The following is a 22140-nucleotide window of genomic DNA, read 5'->3' on the forward strand; positions in this document are numbered from 1 at the left end:
GGCTCGCATTTTCTCTTTTCTCAGTTATCCTTGTTGCAACTTTTTATTTATTTTTTTAATTTACATTTTTGGTTTAGATCTTGGACTAAGACCTCAATAGGCAGAGGGAGGAGAGGGAAAGGAAATATTCTCCTCGTCGTACAGAAATATAGATATATGGTACTTATTTTACGTTAAGTAGGGTAAAAGAAAAAGGGAGGCAATATTCCTGTCAAGGAGATAAAGGGGTGTAAGGGAAGGGAGGTAAATATCACAAAAATCAACCCCTTGTATAACTTTTCCTTTTTGTAGGGCAAAAAGAGTTGAAAAAAAGAAAATTTGATAAATCACAGCACTTCTAAGAGTTAACAGTTCTTTTAACTTTTTTTTCTCTCTTTATTGACTCACAATTTTTATTTATTTATTTTTTATATAAAATATATAAAATGAAAACATACAAATCACTCACACTGAAAAATACAACTTTTGTTTTAATTAAATGATTTTTTTCCATTTTTTACTGTACTCTTTTAATTTTTGGGGAAGGAACTCTAGAGATCAGAAGTTAACAATAACAATCATAAAAAAGAAAAAGAAAAGAAAAAAATTACACCCGAATATAATAATAACGATATGCTAATTATTATTAGGCATCATTATTTAGTGATGATTTCTTAATTCAATAATTCATAAATTTAAAACAGTAGTCAACAACATACCCTATTAACCATATTTACAACACACAAAAAAAAAGTTGTCTGCCTCTAGGCCATCATTTCCACTATCGTTAATATTACATTCTGATGTTTACTATATTGTACTATCACATTAAAACTACATTTCAATTTTGCAGACATGTAACTAAAAAAAAGTATAAATGCCTGTAAAATCGTTAGCCTACACATTTATTATTAACTTGCGGGGAATTTTCTTAATTTGTTTTTCTTTATTATACTCAGTACTTAAAAAAAAGGTATTTTAATTTAAAAAATTGTGACATATTGCCTTGCCACCTTCGATTACCTCGAATCCTGGCTTATTTTCTGAAAATATTTACACCACTACATTGTATTAAATATTAATTCATTAATATATCTCGTGTATATGTATATATTACAAAATTGACTCTTTTTGAAATTTTCACAAACAAAATAGTTTACCTTTGTTAAATTTGAAATTTCTTTAAAACTCTATTTACAAATTGTATATTCCTGATCAAGAAGGAGAATCTCACGTTTATTTAGGATTTTATAGTGAAGTATGAGGAACAATTGAATTTTTCATCCGTTTATACTTTGACAGTTGACTTGTGCGTGTGATACCTCGCATGAGGTGGCCATTTGGACGACCGGAGCATTGTTGATGCTGGGTGCTGATGGTGAGGATGATACGGTGGCGGTGAAGGAGGTAGCCAGGGGGGCGAGATCAGGTTGTACCAGGACGAGTGGGGAGCCAACTGTTTCTGTTGGTGTTGCTGTTGTTGAATTTGTTGAGGGTATGAAGAACCGAGAGAGCGCCTTGTGGTGTTCCCTCGATTTCTCTGCCCTCCGACACCATTTGTTCCACCAGCAGACTTTCTTCGATTTGAACTATTAGGTGGTGAATTCTGAAACAGCACATATTGACAACGATGAGGATGAGGATTTCACATTTATGGTTATTGACAAAACACTAAAGTATTGGTTAACCAATTTAATAAATTTGATCAATTATTATTTAAAAAATTACAAAACTCAAAAATAATCACACCCCCTTACATAGTAAGTTTAGTTAACTGTAAAACAATGTCACAGTCTATTATGTAATTAAAAATTAATGGTATGTTTCATGATTTGTTCCACTTTCTGATTTCATATGAAATCACTGTCTGAGGAAGAAAGTGTAAGTAAACTCTGCTCAAACTGATTTTCAGAGGCATCGATTACTCTCCTAGCAAGTTTTTTTTTTACCTGAGGTGAAGAATATTTATTGGGTGTTGAATTGATAGACATTGTTTTGGCTGGTGACTCTTCGCTCAACGACTCCTCGCTGCCGCTTGTGCTTCCACAACTTTCCTTGTCACTAAAAGAGGCTAGAGTGCAGAATGATCCTTTTGTTTCTCCAAACCTGAGAATAAATAAATAATAACCACTTTAAATGTTGCATTCATGAAGGAAAAAGGAAGAAACCAAAAATAATTAATCATATTACAAAAGGCATTTGTCAAATAAAGTACCTGAATTTATTCTTAAGTATGTATATATCGTTCTGTTAACACTTAGCAGGGAACACACTTACCCGACACAACATAATGCCAACTGATATCCAATTTTCCATAAGATTGTATTACTCCTGTACACATTTGCCTGACTTGACGCAACACCATTTTCCTCTATGCTACCCGATGCAACCAAGTTCCTGTCCAGATTTTTGTCGAGTAGTCAAGTACAGTCATTTTTGATCTTGTTTAATTTGGACTACATTGAATGTCCATTGTGTTAATATATCAATAAAAATACATACAGTTTGAAATAAACAACAAAATATGTTATGTGTCTGGTTTTTGTCTTTGAGTGTGGATATATTACGCTACATATGGTAAATGGAATATATAATTTGTATTAGTTTTCCTGATCTGTTCCTTTATCAGCTCCATGCAGATAATCAAATTTATGTATTGTCATCTGAAAGTACAAAATACTGAATCGATCAGCATTTCGTTCCTTTTCTAATATAGAAATCAACGTATGATATTCGCTAGATACACCTCCAGTGATGTTCACTTCATGAATCGAAGTTTTTCTATAGCCAGCAAATTGTGCTGCTGTCATTATTACCAAGTCGTCCCCATATTCTCGAAAGAGCTATCAATTTCGCGAATACTACTGTCATAGACACTGTATTGTCTGGCGAACAGATGTGCACACCCCACCAGTATGCGGCAAGGCATTGGATGGTGTAGGGTCACATCGATTTGTGATTCCTCATTACTCACTGACAATACTCGGGGAGTAGTATTCTTATTATTGTTTTTTCGGAAAAAATTAATATTTAAACCTTGAAAAAATTCACGAAGGACGATATTTTCATGACTTAATAAAGAAATTAATTGTCAATTTTTTTTTTTTTTACTTTATCTGACGTTTTATCGCACAGATTGGCAAAGTGAACTGTAAAAGTAGATAACAATAAATTGAAACAACTAAAACAGTTTACTATAATCAGCAGCTTAAAAACTTAAGATAAAAAGTTTAAAATTAATTTGCTTTATCAAATCCATCTCCAAGAGAAGTTTCAAGATAAAGCTCCTTTTGTACTGCCGGCATAGAACAAGAAGTAATACTTACAATGCTTTTATTTGATAAAAAGAGTGCTTTGATAAAAATGAAAACTGGACAATGAATAACGTGATTAATTATTACAGATTTAAATGAATCATTAAAAACATTTCTAGATGCTACTGCATGATATTTAAAGTATTATTGTTGTTAACCACAGTTTAAAATTTATTACATTTCATTTTTAAAGGTTATATATTTTCTTGTACATCACAGTGTAAAATGGTTGGACAACCAACTAGAATGGCATAATAAAAGACATTGTAAAAATTCACCATCATCAGATGGCTTATTTATGTAAAACAAAATGAACTGTTTAGTTCTAACAGTTTATTAAGTTGGTTTGATTCAATCAGGCAGGCGGACTGAGGTCCATGCCTAATAGTTTTGCACTACATCCATATTTTGGACTTCAATGTTGGTTTATTTGGAAATAAATGCCTATTCTATTTTATTAAAACGTTAAATGATTATTATAGCCCAGTCATTACATAAGCATATAATTCAATTTTTTCTTAGAAACAAAAGCATTTTGATGATGAAAATGGATTGGTGTAGTTTTTTTGGCCAACTCATATATAAATGTGACATCAAATATTCAAAGACAATACAAACAAAATGAGTCAGAAAGAACAAACTAAGGATAAGAACATTAGTGAGGGGAGACTAAAACATTAATACAGTCTCCTTTCAATTATACACAGCCAAATTCTGTGAAAACTACGTTAACAAAATATGTTGAATAATTTTTTTTAAAATTATTATTATTTAAGATAAATGAACATCACTCCAAATATATACGATTTTGGCGCAAAAGTCTGTTTACAAACAATTTGTCGGGAAAATTCTTTTGAGAATTTTCAGGAAGTGAAATGGTTAAAAGAAAAACTGTTATCACGAATGCGTCATTTGTTATCACCTGTGTTTGGAGAATGGTAAGCAAACAAAATATGTACACCAATTAATAACTTGCGACCAAAGATAAATAGGAAGAAGATAAGTACAAAAATATGGCAAATAATCTATTCCTCAAAAAGACATAAAGTGTGAAATTAATAGGGAAAGCGAGGGGAGATGGAGGGAGAGTATTGACCAATATTAAATTTAGTATTGTTGCCTGTTGGAGAAATCGTATTTTTGACGGAAATCAGTCCAGTACCAAATCTAAAAGTGCAGAAATACTGCAACGCCGTGCAGTTTCCGCATCCTCATTAAAATTAAAAATAATTAGCATACAAATTACATTCCTTTACGCAATTTTTTGTCTAATTATTCGAAATAAAATCACCGAAGAAAAATAACGCTTACAAGTTCGAAAACAAAAGACGCTGGTTTGCTTAGGTTAAATACAATTTAATTTTTTTTTTTTAACAAATAAAGTGACATCACGAACAAAGTAAATGTTCCAAAGGGTTACCTCGCGTGTTTATGCTGCACAAGAGACCTCAGATAGCTTGCCGTTAGGACTGTTTTAAAACTTTCACTTCTGACTCCGATCCAAAACGCAACAAGAACTAACGAATATAAAGAAATAGGGCACCACCTTGAGCAATTTTGACTGTTCTCGTCGTTTCGAAATCTACCAATCATTAGGAATGGAAAATTTCAAACAATGGTCTCTTTTGAACTGCTTTTTTTGCCAGTTTCTAATAGAAACATACTTTTTTTTTTTACAAGATAACGGAAACTGTTAAAAAAAAAAAAAATCGTCCGCGGAAGCCATTACTTGGGACTTCCTATATCCCCTAATCTTGACCTTGCTTTCAAGGAAGAGTAAGTATTGAATTCTGTATTATTACATTTACTAAACTCAAATACGACATATTTATGAATTTGCATTAATAATTTTATTAAAGGAATCGATCTGAGAAAAAGAAACCGAATGTAAATCATTTGATTTAAGCATACACCCTAATATTTCCAGCAATATAACACTTTACTAAAAGAATTGACAAATTTACACAGATTATAAATTTCCAAATATTAATTATAATTTCATTTATTCACTTGATTTTGTGTGTGCATGTAAAAGCGTGAAATGGTATGACAAATAAAATAAAAGATATATCAAGAAAATAGCACTACTACAGAGTAGTTAATAAAAATATTTCCCACTCTATTTATACAATATCACTTCGAAGATATTCAGTTTTATTAAAAACCGAAGTGGAAATGAATTTTTAAAACCACACGGCCCTTACTTTGAAGGAGAAGACAGAAGGTTGAGAAGTCATCGCTGAGTCCTTCGAATGGTAATTTTATCAAGTAGACTTCAAGGCACGAATCGACTACCTTCTTCCGTAATCATCAGTACCCCCCACGTTTCAAAAACAATATATCCATTGTATGTCTTCTGGAGTCATAGCGACATGTTATGAATCCGCAAGAATGTGCAATAATTCCTATTATTCCAATGCTTAGACTTCAATAAATTTCCAAATAGTACGCTCCTTCTCTTACTTCATATTTACCATCCTCTCACTCACTCACTCACTCTCTCTCTCTCTCTCTCTCTCTCTCTCTCTCTCTCTCTCTCTCTCTCTGCTTACGCTCACTGCTGCGAAAATTAGCAATAATGCCCTACTATTGTAATGCTTAGATTGCAATTATCTCTCTAAACAGTACTCTCTAGTAGTAGTAGTACATTATCTCTACTCACACAACACAGACACACTTTATTGTTTTATTGAAAACTCATTTATTAAATGTAAATGAATGGAAGTGTTTGAAAATTCATTGCTACATGTTTTAAATCCTAGTTTAAACCGTCAGAGATACTTTTATTTATATTTCTTATTATCTTTATTTATTGTATTATCTATACTTCTTTCTCTCTCTCCCCCTATCTCTCTCAAACACCCATAAGCACGTACGTACAAGCAAACATTTGATACAAAACATTGAGATTTCAATAAATTTTTTTCAAAAAGTCACGCCATAGATTATTTAAACAAATTTCCGACGATAATAGTTGTAAAGTAAAGGCACAACGACCGTCCGGCAAATTCAAAACGATATCGGAATCATTACACTCCGTTTTCTCCCTAGATTGAAATTGATTTTAACCAACAGCACAGAATGTGGTAAGAACTTAAGAAGGGATTATGCGTGACACAAAAATATCAAAATGGCGTCGGAACTTAACGGACTTCCGATCAAACAGCGAGATTAGGCGGACCTGACTCGATCGATTTTGATTGAACTCATTTGAAGGCTAACATCGATTCCTAGACCGACCTCAAATATCAACAACGTTAGTATATTCATCACTGCAAACATTCTCTTGAATTTTTTGTTCTAACATAAAATAATCTGCAATCAAATTGTACTTCACAAATGACGTGAAAACTTTAGTGAATAGAAATTATAAATGATAGGGTGAGTATAGAGTTCAATCCTTTTTAAAAAAGATGGTTCCTACTCACATTAAGTAGTATACTAAGTTAACTCAGTAATAACTTAATGTGAGTAGGAATCATCTTTTTTAAAAAGGAAAGAACTTTAGTGAATATCTGATTCTGATCGCTATCAACGCAATAAAATAAGGTTACATTGATTGTCAATTTTGGGTAAAACCTCACATCATACTTTAATTGTATGTGTTTATTTCATACAAATGTAACTAAATTGATGGATTGTTAAATTGAAGGTACTTTTCCTTGCCAGAAAAAATACTAATTATTATGCGAGCAGAAAGCTGTGCCAGATTGGCCGGAGTTCTATTTTTCTGTCCTAAGAGAGTTATACAAGACCGTTGTGAAAGTTTGGAGAAGGGAAAACTGTACTCTGCCATTTTAGTCTTCTTAGGGCACGATTAAACATTCAAAGCCCACTGCTTTAGTACATAACACATTTTACAGCTACGAGTCGTACGGGGGAAAAAGGAATATCAGATAAAAATAATACAAGAAGTAAAACTGACTGTACATTTAGATAAGATTTTGACTGAGTTTGTAGCCACTATAGGAAACAGTAATCTCAGCTGCAGCAATGACAGTTTAACTGTCTCCATCACGATTGGTAGTAAGTTGAAGAGCATCTCGACACTTGGCAATGTTCAGCAGCAATCGGCATTCGGCGAACACCGCATGTATGGAGCCACCTTAATATCTGATATTATAAATGTAGGCGTTTTGAAATGATCAAACCAAAATTTCCATGTGTCTTCACAAATGGATAATATAAAAACCGTTTATAAAAACTTGTTTATAAAACAATAACTACCAAATGCAATGAGTGAGAGATGATATTTAAACAAAGATTTTTGAACTTTTCACCCAGAAGGGTTACCACTCCCCGATGTGCTGACTATTATTATACCTCCCCGTTATGAGGCTGGGTCGATCCCCCTTAAACCAGATGCCCAGAGGATCTAAAACTAAATTACTTCTGAAATACAGTCGCACAAATAAATACATTCATACCTATGTACATTGCACTCAGGATTAATCGGTGGAGTACATATTCCTCATTGTACACACACTATTAATAATCTAATCTAAATTAGGACCTATAAAGTACTTTTATAAAAAATATTCCATCGACCCTAAACACACACTGCTGGAGGGGCGATGGGGACGTATTTCATCATCAGTCCCTCACCACTCAAATAAATATAGATCTCAAACAAAACAATGAAACGGATCTGTATTAAAGAAAGAAAAAAAACCCGTCCTTCAAAAACAGAGGAACCAGAAACTCGGTACTGTGTCCGAGAATCATTCCTAAATTCGGCAGCATGCCTAAAAAGCTCTATGTTTGGAGCCAAGGCACGATAAGCTTCTATTATGTAGGACAAATCGAGCAACCTTTCTCAACACTTCTTGTCACAATGAATCATGATTCCGAACTTTTAAAAAAAGGTCAATTTATATCAATGAAACTAATAATTTTGACATTATATTATAATCATTATTTTATTTTATAAATCCCGGTTTGATATAAAAATATGTAACGACGATTTTGGTATAATTTATTAATATAGCCTCAAAGGAGAGATAAATAATATGTATCCATCACTATGGTGAAATCCATAATTAACTAATGAATCATAATAGCTTTTCCTAAGTTTTATTTTTCCTCGCAATGGCATATTATTTATACAGTTAACCAAAGAATTCAATTATGGAAGAAATGATTAGAACAGACTGTATTTTTAAAACCATCACTTTTGCCATATTATCCAACGGAACCATTTATAAAGTTGACATATAAAGAGCATGGCATTGATTGTATACTACAGACACACACTATCTTTTTTCAAACTAACAACACAGACGTAAATAAACGCGCCATAAAATGAAGGATTAAAGCAAGCTTGATGAATTGGGCTACAACTACTGTCGGGCAACGTTTGGAGCTGGTCGGAGTACAATCTTGTTCACGGTCAAGGACTAAATCGAACCCCCACTACAGAAAACCATTACGGAAACACTTTTTGGATGGGCTCCAAGGAAAACCCATGCCATGTTGTGGTCCCGATTGTTGAACGGCTCTCCTGACTGCTTTTCGACTGTTTAAAGCTAATTATGAAGTTTTTGTTAATTTGGCTACAAGGGTTGAGGCCCGGTGGTCGTGTAGGGCAGGTTGCCCTCGACTCCCCTTATTCGTGCACAGCTGCCCTTTGATATACGCCAATTCCAGGGAAACAACAATGAATCACCATTTGCATGGGGCCAGGGGGGTAGACCGGTTGGGAGGGATTCCCCCTGAGGTTGTGAATGACCCTTTGAATTTTGAAATTTTCAATACACCCATTGAAAAAAAGAAGAAAACCCGTATCGCAACATAATAAAACTTTTTTTACGAAAAATATTAATTTATTGTTAGACAAATCCTGTAAGTTATGAATTACGTTTTCAATATTTTCCTGTTACTTAATGAGAATAAGAAATACCAGGGCCACGGATAGTCATAGATAACATTTACTTTTAAATCATTTTAAAATAGAACACATTCGATCCCAAGAGGGTCGCGATGAACTAGTAACTTATTTTTTCTCTTCATGTAGGTGCCGCTTTCTATATAACTGTAATTCTTAATCAGTCTCAAAGATAGTTCTGTGCTTATTATTCTTTTCTGATACAAATCTTTTATTTCTATAATTATGAACAGTTTATAAGCTTCGGACTAATTTTCATGAATAGTATCATGTAGTTTTTTTTAAATATTTTATCTGTAATTTCTGATACACGTAATTTGATGATGTATAGATAGTTACACACTATTTACATTGAGTGGAGCTAATAATCAATATAATTCGCCCACTTCACTAAATCAACTTCATTATCATCCTCAGAGTCGCGGAACCATTTCGTCTTAAGACGCCTTAAGGGATTGTAAGGATGGATTCTGTTAGACAAGGAGTGAGCGAGACCAATGGTGTGATGGGAGAGATTTTTGTGAAACTTGGTAAATTTTTGGATAAGTGTGATTTTAAGGTCGTTGTGGAGGGTAGGCATAATGTGGAGCATTTATAATTGATTTGATGATTTTACACTAAAAGAATTGGAGAAGTTAGATATTGGAAGGTTTGGCGGTTCCCCGCAGTTCTATACCAAATCGGTTATAGAAGCGTTTTGTAGATTGTAAATTCGTTTTTCTTCGATAGCTGGAACTGTCATCCTGTAAGTTTGTAGAGTCGACCAATAGCGTCTGTTTTAGGTCTTGTCATTTCAGTCGATCACGTATATTAAGCACGTCAAAATGTTCGACCATATTTGATGTAATATTTATGTATTATGTATTATTGATATAATATAAAAACCTTATTTTATTCATTTTAATTTGTTGGTGTTGGTTACGACTGTATGAAAAGTCTAATTGATCAGTGTCTATCAGTCCAACATGTGACGTTCCCTATTCTCAATGTCAACAGTTTACTAGTTGATGTAAAAGCAATTTTTACATTTTCACGTCCGTTGCAAATAAAATTTAATTAATATCGATTTTGAAGAACACAATCAGAATTGAAAATGCAAATAAATGTTTGGCGAAAAGGCGACTGCTTTCGGATTTTTGAAGTTGCCCCAGAGACAAACTCGGCCAACGGCTGTCGGCTAGGAAAAGTGTTTCTCAACGTTGATTTCGTAACAAAGGGGGTGTAATCTCAACAAATTTCCTCCGATCCACCGGTGAGACAAACGTTCTCCTTGTTACGTATCAGATTATTTTTGCCCACAGGTAAGGAAATTACGGGAATCGTCGGAAAAGGGGGGAAAATAGCCACGTTTGTTTCCTCGAAAAGGCTGTGATGATGTGTGCAATTTTATTAATTTTTCTTTACGTTACAATTAATTTTTCCGACCTGAACAGTTCCTTGGCTAACAAAACGCGTAAAACCCGACGGATACTCATATTTCAATTGTCTTCTATTAGACAATATTTTTGTAGACATGAAAAATGTATTGTTAATTCATTAAGCAGTGCCAATCATAAAAAATTACAAACAAAGAAGTATGTACAACATTATAAAATGTGAACATATTAAAAATAAATTAATGGTTTATATCAACTAATTAATAATTGGACATTAGAAGACGAAATCCCATACAACACCAAACTAGTCCTCGTAACTACTCGTATTTATCTATCCATCGGCTTCTCAGACAAACTAAGTCCAATTTATTTGAATTGTTCTTAAAATGAAATTCTTCTCAAATAACAGTATTCTTTAGAAGTGAATCGGGGTTGGATGGCGGAGCGAGGGAGAATCGAAAGGAGACTGGCACGACAAGATCTGAGTTCTGGGTTCCTTGCGGTTCCAAACAACTCTTCTTTCTGGTACAATCACTAAAGAAAGTAGACGAGAGAGAGCCTCACGACCACGTTTCGTTATTCGACAGGTTTCAAACAAGGAAAATGTACTTTTTTTAGCTCCATCTATCGTATGTATCTATTTTATGGAATTCGACCCTTATTTATGTACGGTAAACATAAAAATTAAATGAAAAAAAATCATAAAATCCGATAAAATCGGCGGATTTTACACCGTAAATGTTTAAATACTAACAGAGTCGATAAATTTCATGGCAACCTCGAAACGGCCCGTTTTCAAATAATAATCTAGATTGCAATTTAAATGGATGTTGAATCTTTTATCACGATGCGACCTGGTTTCAACACTCTTCGAGGTTTTCCGTACCTTATTTTTTACTCTAATTTTTTATACAGTCACGAACGAGAGAGCTCAAAAAACAGAACAGGCGTAAACAATCTACTGATTAGAGAGTAAAATGACAAACAAGGTGATTAAGAGCTATATACTTATTTATAGTCGCGCACAATCAATTAACGCGTAATTTGATAAATGCGCTTTCCAAAATTAAGAGAAAAATCTGAGCGACTAATTTATTAATTTTGACCAAATGCGAAATCTGAAGAAGAAAAAAGAGTAGGTGTTTACAATTTCGCTGTTAACGTACGATGTATTCATTCACTAATTTTTGTGGAAACTGTTTCTTAGCCGGGATAACCAGGAAACGTCGAGTAACCAAGGAACCATCGATTTTTTGAGTTCCTTCCTGGAATGGGAGGAGAAAACACCCAAAGGCTGTTAATCTCCATTTGAATTAAAGAAAAAAAGAGTAAGACCAACTCTGTTCAAATGATTCATTTATACTTCGTTTGTATCCAATCAAGAAAACAATAATGACTGGAAAACTCAGAATTATTACCGTACTTAACATTTTATTTAGATTGCAACCTTAATTCTACAATTACTCTTTAGCACTGTACCTAATTGTATGAATCACTGATGATAAAAAATTTAACGCACACTTAATAATGTCGATACATCAAAATTTACCACTGAAATGTCTAGTATGTTTTTAAACGTACATTTAAATTTATCATTTGTGTTTATTTTAATAAGAAAATTTCCATGACGCCCGGTCCAATTTTGATACCCCAGTTATTACAGTTGATACCAAACTATTTGAAACTATCAACTAACAATAATTAAATTATTATTACTATTATGTAATGTGCTTGATTTTTTAAATGTCTATACTTGGTGCGCTTGGGAAAAAGAAAAGTTTGTTCCTTCGCCTTTATAACTGGGCGATTATAAAGGGAGAGACAGGACAGGTTGAAAGCATCTGTTTTAAACCTATGGCGTCCTAAAAATAGTTGGTTTTGATCTGGATCCTTGGGAGGGTTCAAGGAATGTGAACAGCTTCAGTTTGCTGATGGTTCAAGGCTTTTACTACAAATAAACTAGGAGAGAAATCAAAATATCCTTTAAACTATCTAAAAATTAAAGTTGGTCGCCGTTATATATTTATTTGTGTGAAAAGGCGCTTTTGTCAATGTTTTTCCTTTCGACTCGAGAAGTTAAGAAAACATGGGATGGGAAAACTATCAAAAACACGCATTGACCATGGGTAAAATGTTCTTCCAGGTCTGAATTTCCCAGTGTCTCGCCTTAGGTTAAAACAGCTTGAGAAAACGTTGACAAGTTTCTAGTTTTCCCTTAAATTGATATACAAGTGCGAAAAGAAACCACATTCAATGTGGAATACAAAATTAATATCGTAATAAACAAAAAACCATTTATTTCAAATGTAAGATAACGACGCTTGATCAGTCAAATGATAGAGTTATCGCGTGTTGTTTGGTATATTTTCCTATATTCATTTATATAGCTTAATTTAAAGAGAAATTCATCGGGCAACGGGAAAAATAATGAATGAAAATGTTTTCGTCTAAATAATACAAACAATTTAAACACCATCGTCTCTTCGTGTCGGATATTAAACGGCTAAATAACTATGTTAATTTTACAGTTGGTTAATTTACTAAATACGTTAGGTACGGTACTTAAAAACACAGAACTGGCAATAACAGAAGAACGATTCTTGTTTGTTTAATAATAATAATTCTGACCTTGTTGTTTACAAGACAAAATTACAATTTAAATGCTTACAATGGAACCCCCGTTGTTATAATTACAATCAAATTTAGAGAAAACTTTAAAATTTAAAGTAAATTCGAGAGTTACTCGTATTTTAACCATAGAAATCAAACTTTTCAATCTTATCTCACTTTCGTACCGATAGTTTTTTTTTTGTCACTGTGTAATAATATTAGGCTGAGTTAATCAGTTAACACTGTAGACGACACTACTCAATTACAACTTGCTCTATCAAGATTAACTTTACAGGGTAACTATTTCGTTACGGCATATCTGAACTATGAGACGGCGACCGGTGATGTGTGCATAGCCCAGGGCCGAAGTCATGATTAATATTAATTACTACTTCCGATTACTAATTCATTATAAACTTCACATCCTTATTTTCATCTTAACCGCATTTACACCATTATCAGCTGGTACTTCGTCTAAACATTTTTCTCATAAAATACAACGCACGTGTGTGTTGCTAAGAAATTGTTTTTAAAATTAATTTTGGTATGTATTGTACATCTGTATTTAATAACAGAAGTTACCATTTTTGAGCAATACCATTACTTTCAGAGAAAAAGCAGTGCTTTATAAATCTTAGGGAACCATAGACACAGAAAGACCCCCTTACCATTTTTACTCACTATTTTCAATGGTCCATTTAAATTTCTTGAGGCAAAATACCACCATTCGAAAAATCCAAACTAAAATTTAATTCACATAAATAAGTGACATTCAAAGGTGGAAGGATGTTATGCGGCAGAAGAAAAACTAAGTAAGACGATCCCTTGCGCAATTTTAAATTTTCCTCTTGTTACAAAATCGCCTAGTTGGAGGATATGTTGTGTGAGCCAAGGGAAAAAGGGGGAGAAGAAGAAAGGAAAAGACAAAAGACTTCCTTAATGTTGTAAAGGTTGCTAAAGAGAGATCAAATTAAAAAAGTACCGACTCTTTGAAGTAAACTACCACTATTACGACAGTGGAAGTTTACACAGACCAACTACATTTGATTGTAATTTAAATATTTAAAATGTGCACGGAATCGAGAGAGTATCAGGCAGGAGATGTATCGAAAACTGGCAAAATATGCTCTCATATGCAAAAGCTATGAAAGTTGTTATATTGAAGCTATCTCATAAACGAAATGACATTTGGCGAACAACTTTCTACGAAGGTCAGAGAAAGTAAGAAACTACGGCGATTAAAACAACTGCAAAAAGAATCATAACATTTATCATGGCATGTGAGGCTACACCCACATGCGAATCGATCGACTGTTGACATTTTGACCAAATCTGATTTGGTCCGCTTGTTCTCACCAATTCATACCATTCAGCTGAGTCATTGAAAAACTTATGAGGAAAAACGAAGCGAGCAGCGAACACTCTTTTGTATATGCAAGTGTTGCCAAATCAACAGTTTAAACGAATCTCTTTAGAACTAGTTGATGTTCAAATTTATTTTTTATTATTAAATGCTAAGGAAGCATATTTTGTCTGATAACTTACTTCCAATGGAAATCCTCATTCAATAAATCATTCCTTTCGAAATGGTCTGTTTACAAAAAATCATAACAATCTCAATAGGATGACTAAAGTTGTTTAGTTTTGTAAAATAACAACTGGCATTTTCTTAAGTACAAAGTTTGACTTATTCATTAATATTTAAAATGCAGTACAATTGATAAGAGTATACCCGTAAATCTGTATGATTTAATATTAAACGTACTTTATTTCAACCGTTTCCGAATAATGGGGCTGTTAAAATATAAATATCCATGATATGGAAGATATTGTTTGCCAATATACCGTAAAACCTTTTATTGGATGGGAGAAGCTGTAAAAAAAATCATTGTGGAAGGGTCATTTACCTTGACCACCAAAATCCTCGGAGGACAAGCATGCAAACATTTTGTCAATCAACAGGAACGAAACGCCGAAACATTTGTACTCTTTTACGACGAAGGAAAAATCGAGAACACAGATAAACAATGTTTTTTACAATATGAAATGCCAAAAAATCATTTTTTTCCCACCAACAAATAATGGGAGCTATCCCCACCCACGTTGAAGAGGGCCTAAATAAATAAAGAAATTGATTTGATTATATTTCCTTTCGAAATGAAAAACAATTTTATCATAACACCGTCTCTATACTTCGCAGATATTCAATTTTTTTTACTATCAACTGTTTTCGTTATAAATCTACTCGTAGCTCTTGAACTATTCATTTTTGAGGGGAAAATCATTGAACAGAGCATAAAATTTCCTTTCAGAAGGCATACTTCTAGAACTTACTATTTAATTTTTGGTAAAAAACAAAAACTAAATCTTTCAAAAACTGCTAAATTTATAATTTGAAGGAAAAACTAAAATTGCAACCTCGTTGAAAAAATTCAAGGTAGAGCTTGGAAAATATAAAAACTTCTTTTAATGAGCTTTCTAGTGATTTACCCATTTATTTAATTACATTGAACCAAAATGCAAAAATTCAGTGCTAAATTGGGAAAAAGTAGTGACGGTGTGAAAAGGGGGAATGGGGTTAATACAGTAATTCAACGTTTTGTACTTGGCAAACTTTAATTACAATTATTTCTCAACATGCTTGAAAAAAAAGCACAAAAATAAAGAAAAATGAAACAAAACATAAAAAAAGAGACAATAAACATAGCTAACAACCAGACCAAAACTTTTAAAAACTTATTTTAAACTAATAAAAAAGCACCAAAAGAATGAAAAATTCTACGCATAAATAAAATATAATTCATAAAAGAGAGACAATAAACATCATAAACAACCAAATTACGTTAATTTTTTTTAATTTTTAGTGAGTTAAAGTTGAGAAATAAATTTTGCCAAATACAAAAAGTTGTATTACTAAATTAACCCCCTTTCTCCCTTTTTCATATCGCCACCACTTTTTCCCCATTTAGCATCAAATTTCTGCATTTTGTTTCGATGTAATTAAAGAAAAGGGTATACCGCTAGAAAACTTATTACACGAAGAAGTACTTATGAAATTTGACAAACTATACCGTGAATTTTTTCCCCAATGAGGTTGCAAATTTAGTTGTTTTTTTTTAATTGTTTAAAACAATTGTTTTGTTAAAAAAATTGTTAAATTTGAAGTTAGTAAAAACTAATTTTAAATTTAACAATTTTTGAAAGATTAAGAAGAGTGTAATTAATTAGTAGTGTAGTTAATTAAAGAAGAGTGTCTTCTTTAAGGAAATTTCACGCTCATTTCAATTTCATTTTTAGATTTCCACAAAATTGAATAGTTCAAGAGCTAGCTAGGAGTAGGTTTATGACGAAAACAGTTGATAGTAAAAAAGCAAAAAAAAAAAACAATCCTACAGTGGGACCATGTCTATGAAACTTGACGGGAGTGGAAAGTATGAAGTTTTAACTTGTAATTAAATTGAAAAAACCTTACCTGCAGCATACTTCGTTTGGATCGACCCAGATGGTAAGCTCAAAAGGAAGGTTCATATCTTCATATTTAATTCCACAAGCAAGGGCGGCTTTCTCGAGGGTCGGATCTCTTCCGCTAACCCCATTCACCCTGATACACCGGTATCCTTGTCCCTTGTCCGGCCTCTCAGGGAACCAGTGGTTTTCGAATCGTTCCGTGAGCAACTCAGAAAGGCGATCTTTGAATTTCTCTAATTGGTCATTGTCGAAGTTTTCGCTTTTCCCGATGAGCCGGGCTAAAAAGAGAACCGCCGCAGAAATCTCGTCTCGCATTATACACGTCGTTTCCAGTTTGGACACACGCGGTTCTTCTGTCGTACTCTTGCCCTAGCTTGACGCACATATGTGAAAGACTCCTGCTTTTTTAATATCTATCCAGGCCGTGTACAAGTTTTGTACCGGCCTCAACCACTATCTAACGAAATTAATTGATTTTGTTGTTGTTGATGATGTTGTTGTTGTTATTGTTGTTATAAAACACTTCTTTCTTTCTCCCTTGAAAACACTTCAAACGCGAACAAACCAAAAATCTAACCTAAGAGATATAATTTTTAGGCCTGTATCCACTATTTAAACACTGTCCTTAGAACCGGCCCACTAACGTATATCCGGATGCTGAAACAAAAACAATGCACATCATTAGAGAAATCGTTTAAATACTATCTTATAAAACACTTTAAAAATAGCTTCTTTTAACAATGATAAATAATTAATAATAAATAGGACAAACGCCACGGTTATAATCTGAACTATTGTTGCAAATCAATGGGCTTGTACGATTTATAATATTTTTGAAATAAATACTAAGTACAATTTATAATATTTTCGCCCGTTTACACAGTGATTTTACAACAAATGCACTATAAAACTAAACAGACCGGATATACATACTTAGTTTAAAGAAAATGCTAGTCACATGAACACTCAATTTCACTTTTTTCTTGACATGATACTTGGAAGATTATTGAATAAAAATTACAGATACACCGCAGAAATTAATTCGTTTAATTTGTATTTACAAAATTTCAGTACGATCCAGCAAACAAACTTAAGGTCAAGCAGATACTTGAATACGCCCTAGAAGTTGAAATGTGGATGAAAACAAATTACATATTAGAACACCCAACTGAAATTGGGAATTTATGAAACGTTGACAAATCCATAAATTATAAAATATAATCGTGAACGATAGATATTTCGGTTTCAAGACATTTCAGTCATAACAATCTGTTTTGCCTGCTTTACTATGTTTAAAATTGCGCTATGGCTTGAAAAAACAGCAGTTAAAAACTTTTTGTTTTCCGTTAAATCAAACGCAAGGCCTGCAAAACACATTGGGAACAGCAGGGTTTAGGATATGAAACTGGCTTTCGAGGACATTAGGCCAGCCAAACTGCAAACATTAAATATTACTGTTTAGGTAAATTCAAAAACACTTTTAGTTCCAGATTTTCTTTATTTATGGAAGACGCCTTTCACTAACCTTGTGAGCATCATCGACATTCTTTAAACACAAATTATCTTTATTAATTGACGATTGTATTTGTTTGTTTGATAGAACTTAATCCACGCACTGGTTTTATTTCAATATAGCCAAATATTAAGCCTTCATTTGATCATGTTTTTTGTTAATTATACAATCTCTATTATACTTTGAAATATCGCTATTACCAAACCAAAAAATATACAATTTTCGCGATACTCTAATATATGGATGCAACACAACATTTAATAGTGTTCCTTGTAACATTTAATAGTGTTCCTTGTTAATACATTTATTTATTTGGGAAATACAAACACTGATGTTTGAAACTGAAACGATTTGGACTTGACATAGGATTTTATCCTACCATTTAAATATTACTACCAAACCATAAAATAGACAATTTCCGTGATACTCTAGATATATAAGGATAGAACACAATACACACACTAGTTTTATTTCAATTAAACAAAATTTAGCGTTTGGGCCTGAAATAGGTTATCCTGCCAAACTTGAAATATCACTATTACCAAACCATAAAATAAGACAATTTTCGCGATACTTTAGATATGAGGAAAGAACACAATCCACACACTAGTTTCATTTAACAAAATATTAGCCTTCACTTGCTAAAGGTTTTTACACACCTGAAATCGGTTTTGATTTTAATAATCTGGTCAATCTTGAAATATTATTAATGCCGTCAAGAGTTAAAGAAACACGAGTCAAACCAACAAAACCACAAGATCGACACTTTTCAAGATACCAGATCCAGATAGATATATTCTATAAATAGAACTTTTATGGAAAAAAATCCACACGGGTTGTTTCGCCATAAAAAGTTACAAGAATTGCATTTTCCTTTTTTAGCCATTTGTATTGCAAAATAGAGCACTATCATACAGAGCAAGTAGCATTCCTTCCAATATTCTTTATTAAGGAACATGTATTTTTTAATTGGTTTATTGAAGTGAATTTATTAAATATCGGTTATAGTTATAATTAAAAAAATCTTAAGGTTCAATAGGTATTTTATGTAGGTACCTCAATCTTGTGTTCGTCAATTTTCCGTTTCAAGAAATTAAACGATCTCCTTCAATTTACAATCAAGGGCAAATTAAAAAGTTTTTAGGCTCTCCCGAAGACAATTATCAACGTCTCCTGAATATGAAATTAAATACAATCCGGGTTATCGGTCTGGATTAAATACAACGACCGAAGGAAAAAAAAAGGCTTTTCCAGGTTCTTTTATTATTATTTTTTGTTTTTTTTGTTTGAGCAAAATAGTACGAGAAATTTTTCAAAAAAAACACTAACATCGGTAAAAAATCATTGATTATATATGAAATAACTCGAGAAACAAATATGTTAAAAGGCACCGTGAACCCGACCATATGGATCACATTACTTTCAGATAGAAAGTAACAAGCGGAGACGTTGAGACGCATTAAATAAATTTTACAAAATTGTGTTCGCAAATACTTTAAATCTATGCTATTTTCCATTTGGAAACATGGTTAACAATGTGTAAATCAAATGGAATTGTGACGACCCAAATTTTACACTCCGCTATTACAGCTAATTGAGTTGTTTCAAATAAAAAACTCAAAATAAGTGCAACTGAATAATGTTGACCTGAGAAAATTTTATTTTTGTATTATTTTGTAGAACGAGGTTAAAAAAAGAAATGAAAATAAATCACTTATTTGTTACAATATGGCTATTTTCCGTTGCCAATGATCTCAGCGTGCTTTAGAAAACAGTTTAAAGCTGGCTTTACAATTATTTATTATGCTTCCGAGAAAATAAGCAATTTAGGTTTTGAAATAAGTGTAATAGAATGTATTTTATATTTTAATGATTGGGTAAATTATTGTTTTTCTTTTAGTAGTACATGCCAGGACTTATAAATTGTTGAGTTCGAATGATTAATTAAACAAATATACAGAAGTGAAAGGTCCAAAATTTTGCCTTTTGGGATTAGAATAAGTGGGAAAACATTCGAGTTTTCTTAAAAGAATATATTTTTTTTTTTACTAATGAATAAAACAAAAAGCTTAGAACGATATAGATGAAAAAAATTCAAGGAAACATCTTGATGACCAGGCCGATTTGTGAGGCTTACTTTTACCAGGGAAGCCAGAGAGGAAATAAGTCGGGGAGGAAGTGACAGAAAAAAAGCTTTGGAACTTAACACCAAGGAACATAGTTAACAAGTACAATCGCGTTATGTTCGACTGTAAAGTTGCTGTAAAGTCCGCCGTTATAAAACAAGAAAGGAAATTGATCCGAGGGAAAACGGACCGAATATGCAGGCATCGTTGTACAAGTCCAACGGAAGATTGTTTGTTTTTAATAGATTTTTAAAAAAATGCATACTCACGGGAAATTGCGTTCCGTTTGAATTCTTCCTGGGTCGGCCGGGGTTTGGTGATGAACAGAGGAACAAAACTAAGAAAGGGAAACCAATCTATAATAAAGAAGGAAGGAGAGTAAAATGTACGTGTACGTCCGAGCAATTCTCCTCTTCTGCCAATGGTGGGGTTGACCAACGGAGTTTTGCGTCGGGGGTAGGGATGAGTGACAACACAACGCCGTATCGATTAAACAAGTACCAAAGACGAAGCGTTACCGAATCGATTAATAACATTAACATTACAAACCTAATAAAAATAAAAATTGTGATAATTTAAATTTGGTTCAAGTATAAAAATTCAACAATATTAATTATGCATTTGTTTTTTTTTAGGTCTATTGAAAAGAATCCGATGTTCTATTAGTACGATTTTTTTTCGATCCCTCTTAATCGACTATTAAACGCTATTTAATCGATTCAGAACAAATGCAATATCCATTTTTTAGGGTTCTTTAGGTCAACTCTATGGCCTTTATTTCCTGAGTTGACTCGTCAACACGCACAGGCTTGCATAAGCGTTTTTTTTCATTTCTCAACATTTATAAATTGATCTTTTCTTACATTATCAGGACATTTTACTACAATTTGCTTTTTTCAAAACAAAAAAATAAAGCTTCCTTAGTAATGATAATTCATATCAGTGTAAAATGCATGAACGGATCTTCGTTATCTATTACAGTAGGCTGAATATTTCAAAAACGCCCATTAGGTTGTTTACGAGTTTCACTTCCAACTTATCAAATCAGAATAATAAAATTTCACATCAATTCGAACAGATTTTCACATGAACAAAATTCGATTAAGTATACAAATTCCTTAATTGTAATCCGAAATTTTCCACACAGAAAACCAAAATTTAAAAAAAAACTGGCAAAGTGACCTTGCAAATGTACTTTGCGAAAAATGATATATCCATGTCCACTGATACAATCCTTCAAGAAACCTCTCTGTACTAAACGTTATTAATCTAAATAAAGTCATAAATTACAATAAATAAACCATGTATATAACTATTGTGAAAACAAAGTATCAAAATAAGATAATGCCGTTGTTTGCAATTTTCTATTTTGCTAGATGACATTTGTTTACCATTTCTGATCAAAACATCTCTTTAAAAACATTTTTTTAAATAAAAACAATGGTCTTATCAAATCAGAAATACATTTTCTTAATATTAGCCTTAAAATTGAAATATGGTAAAAGAAAAACATGCCAACCTTATGTTCCTACCGAATCTTGAAAAAGTGCAGTTTATTTTTTTAAAATAATTTCTTCTTGATGGAAAAAAATATAGGTTAATAAATCGAGATACGCGACTAATAAAATTACATTGATCAATCTAAAAAAAAAATGTTTGTTTTGAAATTATATCCAGTTATTAGTACATTAACGTATTCCTTGGTGCGTTACTTACGATAATACAAAGAATAAAACTTCTTTCAATGTGCGAGTCCTTTCATAATATCATTGTTCAAAAAGTGCCAATGGTTTAAAACAAATAATAAATAAATGTGTGAATTGACAAAAATATTATTAAAAAAAAAAGAAAGAAAGAAAAAGAAAATATA

General features: G+C 32.5%; 1 protein-coding gene across 2 annotated transcripts; it reads right to left on the minus strand.

The window, feature by feature from the left end:
* Nucleotides 1-272: 272 nt before the first annotated feature.
* On the minus strand, nt 273-22085 carry LOC106672790 (protein BTG3-like). Of its 2 annotated transcripts, XM_014404489.2 has the most exons (5): nt 21987-22085; nt 21790-21911; nt 16636-17288; nt 1929-2085; nt 273-1585 (listed from the first exon to the last, which is right to left on the minus strand). In XM_014404489.2, exons 3-5 carry the CDS (start codon nt 16944-16946, stop codon nt 1268-1270), a joined length of 786 nt encoding a protein of 261 aa, XP_014259975.1. In that variant the 5' UTR covers nt 16947-17288; nt 21790-21911; nt 21987-22085; the 3' UTR covers nt 273-1267. The 2 variants fall into 2 exon arrangements, with proteins under 2 accessions (XP_014259975.1, XP_014259974.1); XM_014404488.1 differs by lacking the exons at nt 21790-21911; nt 21987-22085 and adding an exon at nt 20540-20918 and having other exon boundaries at nt 1195-1585.
* Between the last annotated feature and the right edge of the window lie 55 nt (nt 22086-22140).

This window comes from Cimex lectularius, unplaced genomic scaffold (genome assembly GCF_000648675.2).
Source record: "Cimex lectularius strain Harlan isolate CLEC.00 unplaced genomic scaffold, Clec_2.1 scaffold143, whole genome shotgun sequence".
In the NCBI taxonomy this organism is placed as follows: domain Eukaryota; kingdom Metazoa; phylum Arthropoda; class Insecta; order Hemiptera; family Cimicidae; genus Cimex; species Cimex lectularius.